At 23.7% G+C, this 13,041-nt stretch overlaps 1 protein-coding gene across 1 annotated transcript in view; it reads right to left on the bottom strand.

The window, feature by feature from the left end:
• Nucleotides 1-11,565, bottom strand: part of LOC105360363 (uncharacterized) — a 14,683-nt gene extending 3,118 nt beyond the window's left edge. Inside the window, exons 1-5 of the mRNA XM_011497254.1 lie at nt 11,488-11,565; nt 11,166-11,417; nt 3,939-4,033; nt 3,516-3,776; nt 2,775-2,918 (exon numbers count right to left, since the gene is read on the bottom strand). Coding sequence (XP_011495556.1) covers nt 2,775-2,918; nt 3,516-3,776; nt 3,939-4,033; nt 11,166-11,417; nt 11,488-11,533 — 798 coding nt within the window. The 5' untranslated portion in view covers nt 11,534-11,565. The remainder of the gene's footprint in view (nt 1-2,774; nt 2,919-3,515; nt 3,777-3,938; nt 4,034-11,165; nt 11,418-11,487) is intronic.
• Nucleotides 11,566-13,041: the final 1,476 nt, after the last annotated feature.

Raw genomic sequence — 13,041 nt, 5'->3', positions numbered from 1 at the left:
GAAAAATAGAGATTTCGGTCGCGTGCAATGAAAAACTAAAAACAATAAAGACAAATTTTACATAAAAAGTTTATCTTTCAAGATAATATTTTAATATTTCTCGTATTTTCAATGTGTTAATAATATTTCCTACAACTAGTAACAAAACTTGGGTATAATTAGGATTTATTTCATTTCAATAGCATTGTGAAAAGAATTTGTTATTTAAAGTAATGATCGTTAATCGCTCTTTGCAATGGATTATTGTATTAATCGTTAATTCTATCTGTATTTTCTACGAATTATTTCCAGTAAATACACATTTATACTTTTTATTGTTTGTTGTTAATTTTTCCCTATTATATTTTCGTAATCACGTTTCTTGTAAATTTTCAGTTTTGTAACTAGCATTTTCATATAGCAAATATATATATATATATATATATAATTATATTTATTATTTATAGGAATTACTTCGTAATAAAACAGCTGAGTTATTTAAATAATATAAACATATTCAAATCGCTTACTCTTGGAATCGTAACGTAAATTGGGAATTGTTGTTATTCATCGTGGATTGAAATCTATTCATTGTAAAATGTTCATTAGGTTTCGCAGTATCTTCTTATATATTCATGTTTAACAATAATTTGAATGTATTATTTCTGAAATATGTAGTACAACTGTAAACGCCATACATCCACCCTATATGAATTATGTAACTACTGCCGAGTATCCATGCACAGTCTTTGATTGATTGTTGGCAGCATTATAACGCTGAATAAATTGAATTAATTAAAAGAATATTCTGTATTCGAGTAAATTTTAGTGTTAATATTTATGCAAAAATAATCTTATTTGTAGATAAATTCATATACAATTTATAAGTATACTAATTTAAACAATAGTTTTTATGTCTTTTACGTAATTGATTTTACTATGAATATTAAAGAAAATTAAAATAATAGATTTCTAATTTTTACATATCCGTATACACATAAATATTGAAACATTATTTAGTTGTATAAAACTCAACGAAAATTATTCGTAAACATATTTTGTACTTTTTAAATATCATAATTTTTATATTTTATGTTATCGGAGTGCACTTATACAAAAGTTATCGAATTAATGTACAGCGAAAAGAACTATTTTCGTTTAATTGTAATTGAATTTAATAAATACTAGAAAGCTAAGTAAATATTCGACTAAATAATAATGAAAAATTGACAATTTTTTATATTTAAATGTTAGCATTAATAATTATAAGATCGTGGTGATAGAGCTAAACGAAAGTAATAAAACTAAGTAGTTTAAAACATTTTTGTAAGCATTTAATGGCCACATCACATTATTCATGTGAAAATTAGTATATTTTCATGCAAACTAGAGTATTTTCAGAATATTTAACAACTATTATTGCACATAATCTTATCTCCAAATATTTTTTGTTAATATTAAGGAATTAGAATTAAATTTTTTACAATTTCTGATTGTTTATAATACAAATATGCTTAATACAATAATTTTTAATTATATATAAAATCTTATTAAATTTAAGTATTTCAACTTCTTGAATTTCATAATAATGTTTAAAATTATTTTAATATTTACTTACACAGTCAATTTTATATTAATTTATTTGAGCCATATTAATATAAAAAAATGTTTCTCACTCGTTTTCTGAATAGCACAATTTGTATGTTTAACGGATGGTATAGGAAGTCCTTGGACTATCACTGTCTTATATTGAATTCTGTTAAGAAATCTGCCATTTACAATTATTTAAACTATATTCGTATTGTATTTAAACGATTTTTAAGGATTATTAATGAAATTAATTTTACAGTCTACTGATGGATTTTTAATTTATATCAAATTCGTCAACAGATATCAAATTTATTATAATTAAATCCAATAATTTAATATGATAATGCTATTTCTCCTGAACGTCAATTAAATAATTGACAATCAATGACTTTTAAAATTTACAAAATAATTCCATTAAATACAAATAATTAATACAAAATAAATTTTTCAATCAGTCAATTAATTTTCATACAAGTACAATTGATATAAAAATCATTTTATCACCTCCATATACATATTGAACTTTTTATAAAAATTAAAAAATAAATGTATTGGTTTTTATTCGACGAATTAAATTATAATTAAATTTTATGCTTATTTTTCTTTTCTTTTCATAACTTTTGCGTTTTTATATAACACATGTCATAGGTTACATATTTTTAATTCATATTATCAATGGGCTTTCAATAATTTAATTTACTTGAAGATTCGCAAATTTGTAACACATATAATATTCTATAGACATAATAAATATTTTTTGTTTCAGTAAACTATTGTAGTACTATTAAAGTAAATAACTATAATTTACGTCGAATTAATTATACAATTTTATATTATTATTATCAAAATTACTTACGAATAAACAAATAAATCTTCTTAGCTTCGTTTCAAATAGAGGAACTCTCTAAGGAGGAACTGATTTTTTTTAAATAATATGCATTGATACGCACTGGTCAAATGAAGTCATAATTTATAATTAATTATTCATATATATCTTTTATTTATATATATATATATATATATATATATATATATATATACATATATATATATATATATATATATATATATATATATATATAAATATATATTTTTTATAAATATCGTTTATTATAGTTTATATATTATTTATAATTAATACAAATTGAAAATTATTCGGAATAAAATTTTTTTTTACATTTTTCTTTTTAATAAAATTCTGTAACATCTAATATAAAATCTATGAAGAATGAAACAAACATGAAAAGGTTCACTTTGCTTGGATGATATTCTTCGGGTATATCGGGATATAATTCTTTATAAATTCCTATTAACCTTCCATTTTGCACAAGTGGTGCTCCTCTGTTACCCTAAAAATTTAATCAATGCTAATTCTTAAAACGAGGATAAGCTTATCAAACTACTAATTAACTGAATAATATATCTTAAAAATATTAGATAAATATAGCTTCGCGATATTTGATCGAATATTGAGATCCAATCTCGATCCAATAATATCTAATCGCTGACTCGCATAATATATCTATAGTAAATTATATCTATTTACAAACATGTATTGGTGATTTTTATTAATTTAATTATTGTTTTATTTATCTAGCATCTTAAAAATTTTTTATTTTTTTTTAATTTCTAAGTTCAGTTCTAATTGCTTTATTTTATTCATTATAAAAGCATATCAATTTTGTTTGCTTAATCTATTTTTAATTCTAATTTATATAACTTTAATATATATATATATTTAGTACATTGATCCTAACTCTATTAAAATTTATATAACATTTGACGCTGTTATTTTCCTTTACCTTTAATTCGATTAGGATAATTATGGTGGATACATTGAATTTCGAATTAAAAAGATAAATATTAATAGTATTCAATTAATAAATTTAAGAAAATTTTAAATTTAAGATAAAAATTCATAATATGAAAAGTTTCATAGTACTAACCTTACTCATGAGAGCAACCGGATTGGCAATAGCACAAAAGAAATTTTCTGTAACTCTAAAGTCTAAATACTGTCTTGCAAATCTGTGTTCACATTCACGTTTAGTCATGACTGTCAGATCAGCAGTTTCCATCCAATTGGATATATGGTCACGAATTTCTCTACCAAATGCTGGAACTTGGCCTCTAAGATGACGTAACACTCCTTGTGGAATGCTGACTGTTTCTATTGGTCGGATGTCATAATCAACGGTTTCGTTTAGCTGCAACAATTTTTATTTACAATTTCTGAATAAATTATAATTTAAATTGAATTTTTATACTAAAATTAATAATATATTTGGAAATTATTATTTCAGCTTAAAAAATATCATTTACTTCGCGATACTTTTATGAAAGATTCTGTATTATTTAAAAAGAATTACCCTTAATATTATAACGGAATTCAAAATCGCTCGCCGTGCTTGTCGTATATTATTCCACTGATTATAAGTTAACCACCAAAGTACGTAGTGCTTTGAACCTTCTCTGATGTTGTTGCTTCCCACTATTACTTCAGGCACCTGATTCAAGAAAGAGTTCAAACAACTTTCAGCTGTTAAAACATCTTTATGTGAAATAAGAACTCCTGTGCAAACGTGATCTGTTTCAGGTTGAGGATTTGCAGGATTAAAACGTTTAATTGATACAACGTAAGGAAATTCTCCTGGATCAGCAAATCGAACATTTACTCCATGTATTGGACTTCCTGATATGGAATCATAATTGTTACCTAAAGGATAAATAATATTTTATTACGAGTTTTATATTTCGACGATGTTTGAAAATTGTCATTTTCTTACACAAAATGAGAAATCCAGCAGCCAATAGATATACATTGATCTGCATATTCAAAATATAATATCGACAATTACTTTAATAATATTAATATTATAAATGTTCAACGTGTTATTTAATGTTTTATGTGACTAATTATATTGGTTTTATGGTTCAGCTACTTATACCGTTTTAATGGAATTAGACAACTACATATAATGCCTAATATATTAAAAGTTTAACGCAAATATTTAATGACTGATTTTATATATTATAGACGATTGCATTAATAAAAAATAAATAATAATTCTTCATAAATGTTATTTATTGTTGCATAAAGATCAAGTATCGCGCACACCGACTTCACCAGGACTGAGAAAACCTTAGAAGTTATCAGATATTTACATAATAATTTAATGCGATTAAGTGCATGCAATTACTTTAAGCATTAAAATTAAAATAACAAAATTCAATATTATGTGAAATGTGGAAACATGGAAATATCGTTTGTGTTTGAAACATTGATAAAATATCAGTCTATATTTACAGTTTTTAGCCGTGGATTAATGAGAATTTAAGGAGAGTAAGATTTTTAATTATTCCACTCTTATCAACATTCATAAGACAATTAAAAATGTATTTGTATAAAAATAGGCGATTTATATTGCCATTATTTTATACAGTATCTATATATATATATATATATATATATATATATATATATATATGTATATTACATTTTATTAAATAGGTATTAAATAGCTTTGACGTACTAATTTTATTTTTGAATGTTATATTTATATTATTTAGAAATCAACTTCATTTTTCAATTTCAATAATTATATGTATAAATTGAAAAAGAAAATAAATATAATTCTAATTTACTTAATAATATTTGAATAAATTCTTGAATTCTAATAAAATATGATATTCGAATTTCATTTAATTCAGCATAGCAGATGTTTTTTAAAATGAATAGTTAATTATATTTTTAATAATATTTAGTAATTATTATAAATGAAGTACAATTTTTAATATTAATTAATTTTAGTATTTTCATAAATAATATTACATTGTTGAATGCAAATACATAGAGGCTATTATTTTATGGAGCGAATGTAGTCTTTTAAAAAAATGAAATTATCTTTGTTTCCTAATAAAAAAATATTTACTAAAGAATATATTTATGAAAACTATGGAATTTGAATACGTAAATAAATTTAAAAGTACAAATATTTTATAAAGATCAAAATGGAAAATAAATTTACAGTAGACTGATTTATATTTTTCTTTGATTTATTAAACCAAGTGAAGAGCTATTTTACGAAAGATATTTGAATATTGACTGATGTTTGCACTAATTTTAGAAATAATATAAAACTATATTATATAAATGTGATGAAGATAAATATATTTGTTAATTTTACATGTGGAATTCATTTTCTGAATTGAATGTTGCTAGATAAAAAAAATAAAGTTTACTAAATACATAACTTTGTATGGATATTTCAGTTCCTCAGGATTACATGAACAAAGAAGAAAAAAAATTAAATTGCAGCTTAGTTTCCGAAAGATAAATATAATTGTTCAAACAGTCATTACATATTAAATATTTTATAGAGGATCATGTAATAGTAATATATTAACATATGATAGTTTTTACAAACATGATATAATCTTTTTAGAGAAATGATCACATCTAAAAATGTTCTATTATGAAGGAGAATAGCGATTCGCATGTACTTCAATTATGGTATCAATAAGGAAATTTGAAAATACAATTCGTATAAATCTGAGAGATATTATTAATATAATAAATTTATAACCCTCTCAAGATTTCCTTTAAACAATAAACAGAAGGAAACATTTGTTAATACCTTAGGTAACTTGATATAGGTCTTCGAATTAATATTTTAACAAATATTTAAAAAAGCTGTGAAAATTTGAATTATTAATTATTAAAAACAAGCCCGTCAAGATTTTCGAAAATATCAAATAGCCCAAAAAACTCTAGGTAAGATAATAGTTAATAATAATTACTATACACGTATTTATACTTCATAAAAATTTTATTTGGCATAATATTGTTGCCTATTTTCAAATTTGTAGTTAACGTACTAATAATTTGATAAAGAACTTCATAATAAAACGTAATTCATATCAAATGTACTTAATTGCAAGTTTTCCTTAAAATTTCTAAATTATTGAATAAGGAAGAGATTCTCCGTTGGAAAAACCAATATGACGTTAAAATTAAGCGATTTTAAGAGCCGAGAATAACCAATAACGCTTATCATACATCGGAAGTAGGAACACAGAGGCCACGGAGGTCCTTTTTTTACTTATACAAAACTGTAGGGAATCTTAATGTTTCTCTCTTTTTTTATGATTACGTCATCTCGAGCACGTTATTAAGGATGGAAATCCTGCGAGTGGAGACTGCAGGACAATTCAGCATAGGAGAGTTGGTCCGTAGCTTCTAAGTGAGGTATGTGCAATGGATAAAAATTGGCGATTGCGGTTGTTTGTGCGTGGGATGTGATTGAATCAACATATTTTGAAATGCTTTTTGTAACAGTGAGCAGCGATGTGAATTTCGAATTTGGGAATGAGATTCCAAAAAAAGTTGGCTCTTTCCGCGGCGGTTTAATATATGTTTCAATTGTAACCAAATATTACTTTAGCAAATTATTATCGATTAGGTCAGAAGCTGTTTTGTTTTATTATTTAATGTCCTTCGTTAATCAATGTCTGGAACCCATAAACCAGAAATATTCTTGTCATTTTTTAACTAAAAATTTGAATAACGAAAATAATACGTATTTTTATTTTCAGGTCAAAATATATGAAGTTTCAAAATATTTCTCATACAATAGGTTTTCAAGTTTTAAATATATTAAAATTCGAAATAGGTAAACGAAAAGAGGAAATAAAAATACAAAAACGTTATTTATTACACGTATAATACATAATAATGTATGTTTATTATAAATTATATATGTAATTTATAATTATTATAATTTGAATATTTTTTCGGAATAAATTTTTTGATGTGTTCCTCTTTAAAAATTGTCTCTTAAATCTAATATAAAATCTTTGTAGTAGGAGGCAAATATAAAAATATTTAATTTGTGTGGCAGATATCCTTCCGGCTGCTTAGGATACAATTCTTTAAAAATTCCCATTAACCTTCCATTTTGTACAAGTGGTGCTCCAACGTTACCCTAAAAATTAATCAATATTAATTCTATTAATCAATTGTTGTTATTATAGATATCATTTTTTTTGTCATTAATTACTTTATATTGTTAATGATAATTTTCATTAATATACATTGCTTAATAATATTTGTTGTTTTAATTTCTATGTTCACTTCTAATTATTTAAAATTATTGATTATAAAAGCTATATCAATTTTCTTTGCTTAATCTATTCTTAATTCTAATTAATATAATTTTAATTTATACATTAATTGTATTTTGATCTTAACTGTATTAATTTTATATAAATTTGACACTTTTATTTTCAATTAGCTTTAGGATAATTTTGGTACATACATTGAATTTGGAATTAAAGAGATATATATTAATAGTATTCAATTCTTAAATTTAATAAAAAATCCATTATATGAAAAGTTTTATAATACTAACCTTACTCAGAAGAGCAATCGGGTTAGCAAATGCACAGAAAATATTCTTAGTAATGACAAAACTAGAGTTTACTATTCTTCGTTCACACATACGATTGGTCAGTGATTGTATTTGGACAGTTTCCATCCAATTGGATATATGATCTTGAATTTCTCTGCCAAACGCAGCGACGTAACCATGCATATTTCGCAATATTTGTGGTGGGAGACGGACAATCGTGACTGGTTTGATTTCAGAATTGACCACGTGGGTTAACTATACAATTTTCATATTCATATTACCATTAAATATATAAATGTAGTTTTTCAATGTAATACAAAATTCCCTTTGCTTTAAAAAGGAATATACCCTATAGATAAGAAGAGAATTCTGCAAAAACTCAAGTGCTACATTTCGTACATTTGCCCACTGTCTAACTGCCATCCACCAATTTACGTAATGTTTTGTACCTTCTCTGATATTATTTCCAACGACTATTTCAGGTCTCTGATTGCCGAATATTTCCGCACAACTTTCAGCTGTTAAAACATCTCTATGTGAAACAAGAACTCCTGTGCACACATGATCCTTTTCGGGTTGAGGGTTAGTAGGATTAAAACGTTTAATTGATACAACGTAAGGAAATTCTCCTGGATCAGCAAATCGAACATTTACTCCATGTATTGGACTTCCTGATATGGAATCATAATTGTTACCTAAAGGATAAATAATATTTTATTACGAGTTTTATATCTCGACGATGTTTGAAAATTGTCATTTTCTTACACAAAATGAGAAATCCAGCAGCCAATAGATATACATCGATCTGCATATTCAAAATATAATATCGACAATTAATTTTATAATATTAATATTATAGTTAATTATATAATCCTTCAATGGCTTAACTATGCTCAATTTGTTTATGATTTAATGTTTATGGTACAGCGACTTATATATTAAAAGTACAATCTAACTATTTCATGACTTATTTCATGCATAGTTACATTAATACAATATATGTACTAATTCTTTGTTAATTTTTATTTTTTATAGCATAATGAATAAATATTGTGTATACAGATTTCATCAGGATAACGAAAACATTTCAAATTATCAGATATTTACATAATAATTTAATGTGATTAAAATTAAAATATAAAAATTCTCAGAACTATCGTTTACTTCAAATATTGATAAAATTGTGTGTATTAATGAACGATATTATTAATTATTTATGTCATAACAACATCCACAAGACAATTAAACATATATTAGTGAAAAATCGATATTGCCATAATTATTATACAGTTTTCCGAATTGAAATTAATCTTTAATAAACCTATATAGTACATCGATTCAATAAATTATTATTTATTATTTTTAACAATATGTATAATATTTATAATATATTGTCTGTAGAAATTAACATACATTAAAAGATTTACTTTTTCTGGAAGATCTAGTTCTAACTAAGTGAAACATATTCCTTTATGAATAGTTATTAACTGTTGGTTATATAAAACTTGGGAACCGTTGTTATTTAAATAAAATGAATTGATATGGAAATTCGAAATTGTAAATAAACATACATTTATCGCATACGAAACTGTTAACCCAATCGTTCGACTAATAATAAATTTTAACATAATAAATTTTCAATGTCATGATAAAGTTTTATTATTGCGTGCATTGTCGGCATTGCTCAACGAACGATAAATATTGCAATCGCATTGAATATAATATTAATATTAAATTTTTGTTATAACTTCCAGTCATAATTATTCGATTTAATCACTTTAATCTGAAAGTTTTAATAAGGATTTTTCATATTGAGTAACGATGTTTTAGTCTGATTAACTAGAATTCCGAAGAAAATAACAATGTTCATATTCTTTGAATTTTTCAGTTTTGGTCATTATAATTTAATATTTATTATTCAAATAGAGCGTCATAGGACATATTTATGTATTGTATTCGAAAATTCGTTTAATGCTATCACAATGAATATCGTAACATCATACACATTGATAAGAGAATTTATATATATTTTTATAAAAAAAAAAAAAATGTTAAATGGACAGTACATTTCTTCAACAGTTTCTCCATATACAAATTTTTTTTTCATTCTCAACTTACATGATATTGACATGCATTCAATATTGTAATCTATTTAGTTTTTATTAAGTTAAAATTTATTATGCAAATTACAAATGCCAATTTACTCGTAGACAATATGTAATACGTTAATTTTTAAGGTTTCTTTTTTTGCTACTGTACTGCTTGTTTTTTCCTTAAAAATTTGTTATAACATCTACTAAATATTGTCTGTAAAAAGGAAGGTAAATGAAAATGTTTAGTTTCTTCGGAGAGAATTCTTCTCCCGTAACAGGAATTAATTCTCTGTAAATTCCTAGTAACCTCCCATTTTGCATGACTGGGGCTCCTCTATTACGCTAAAAACACAATGAAACCTTAGTTTTTTTATAGTAGCGAATAAATATGATTCATTTGAAATTGAAAATAAATATAAATACTGAAGCTTTTATATTAACAACAGTATTAAATAATTAATAATATCTTTATACATTTGTTATTCACAAATCAATATTATTTTTCATGGAATATCATATAAGTATATTAAAAGTGCAAAATAATACTAACTTTGCTCATTATTGCAAATGGTTTTCCAACCAGACACATTAAATTGTCTGAGACATGATAAACATATTGAAGTTTCCGTAGTCTAGTTTCACATGCACGTCTGGACAGAATTATCATTGGAGCGGTTTCCATGAGATTAGAAACGTGGTTGTGTATTTCCCTACCAAATGCTGCAACTACCGCATTCAAGCCAGATAACATTGTTTCTGGTATGTTAGAAAAATCTGCTGGGATTATTGATGGATCGACGGTTTGATTTAACTGAAACATATTTTGTTTATGGGAATGAATTTTAGTTTAAAAAATCAATAACAATGGGATTTTAATATTAACTTTAGACGGAGTTCACGCATCTACGATTTCACTATTAATTTTATTTACACACGTAATAAGATATAATTTTATTAATGTATTATATAATGATTTTTAATATAATTACCCGCAGAATTGTAATGTCGTTGGAGGAAAGTGGTAAAATTTGGCGTAAGCTTCGTACGTGACTCCACTGTTCAAAACTCATAGACCAAAGTACGTAATGTTTTGTACCTTCTCTGATATTGTTACTTCCCACCATTATTTCAGGCATCTCATTAAAGAAACATAGCAGACAACTTTCTGTTGATAAAACATCTTTATGTGTAACGAGAACTCCTGAGCAAACATGATCAGTTTCTGGTTGTGGGTTAGTATCATTAGAACGTTTAATAGATACAACGTAAGGAAATTCTCCTGGATCAGCAAATCGAACATTTACTCCATGTATTGGACTTCCTGATATGGAATCATAATTGTTACCTAAAGGATAAATAATATTTTATTACGAGTTTTATATTTCGACGATGTTTGAAAATTGTCATTTTCTTACACAAAATGAGAAATCCAGCAGCCAATAGATATACATTGATCTGCATATTCAAAATATATTATTGACAATTAATTTTATAATATTTTATTTTCTAGTTAATTATCTAGGTTAAATGATCAAATATAAATGTATAATAAATAATAAAAATTTTAACTGTTCTCTTGTGGATAATTTAACGTAATTCATTATAATTTTAATTCTTTAGCTGTTTATTTTATATATACTTTTTTTGTTTTACAAAAAGTATAAAATGAAAACCGATACAGTAATTTATAAATAAAAAAAATCATTGCCATTATTCAATAAAATATTTCATAAGTTTCATAATTAGTGATAGATAAATAATACTTATTTATAAATTAGTTATTTTATTGTTCTTTATAATCATTTTTTTTTTATAAATGAATATTTATTTCTGGAATTATAAAATTTTTTAAGTTATCAGATGTATACATAAAAGTCAAATGCCACTAAATATTTAAATTATATTATCTATTAATATTCAAATAATCCAATTTAATATTTAGAAAAATTCTAAAATATTCAAAATTTAGTGATGTTTCGTTCATTGAGAAAATGTTATTTTGTGAATAATTTTGTTCGTTTGCATTGATGAAAACGCATGATTATTTTATCTAAAAATTCTGATAAATATTTTTCTACTTAATTCAAAATATCAAATATTAAGTATTTTATATTCTCGTCATTATTATTTACTTTTATTATGTCACTGCTCAATTGAAAATAATTGCTTTATTTTGGAATATTAATACATTTTTTAGATTATTTTCTTCTTTCCTTTTTATTCATAAGCATAAATAATTTTTTTTTTTTTTTTTTTTTTTTTTAAGCAAAATAATTGAATTGATTATATATATATATTTTTTTTTTGTAAAATATTGAGATTAGTAACATAGTATTTTCGGAAGTGTTATATAAATGATTAAAACTTTTTCTTTAGTTTTATTTTTTCTTTTAAATCTTCCAAGTTCAATTTTGTAATATTATTTGTATTTAAATTTTTCCTATCCTAATAGTCAATAATTTTCAATATCTGTTGTCAATTTACATTGTTATAGAAATAAATTTAATAAAAATTAAATATGCATCAATGTTATTTTCATTTTATTATATATTTAACACATTAGCTATTAGCTATCACTAACAAAAGGTTTTATACTCATATGTAATAAATTAATTCATTAGTTATTGTCTCATTTATGTATAAAAAAATTAATTTTTATCATAGCTAATAGATCAATTTGTATAAAAAAATATAGTATATACGACTACAATCTGGCTATTAAATTGATTTAAAAAATATAAGTTTTATTAATAATATAAAATAATTCCAATTTATTTTAATAATTGTTAAGAAAAGATTGGTTTTATACTCAATTATTAATGATTCGTATATCTCATTAAATATATTGTTAAATATTATTTAAAAATCAGTCGCAGAAGTATATTTTATGATTTTCTATAAAATTTATATTTTCAACAAGTAAATATGAAAAGCAACTGATGGTAAAGAAAAGATTAAAAATGGTAAAC

This window comes from Ceratosolen solmsi, unplaced genomic scaffold (assembly GCF_000503995.2).
Source record: "Ceratosolen solmsi marchali unplaced genomic scaffold, CerSol_1.0 scaffold13, whole genome shotgun sequence".
Taxonomy (NCBI): Eukaryota; Metazoa; Arthropoda; class Insecta; order Hymenoptera; family Agaonidae; genus Ceratosolen; species Ceratosolen solmsi.
This window is presented reverse-complemented; position numbering and strand designations above follow the sequence as displayed.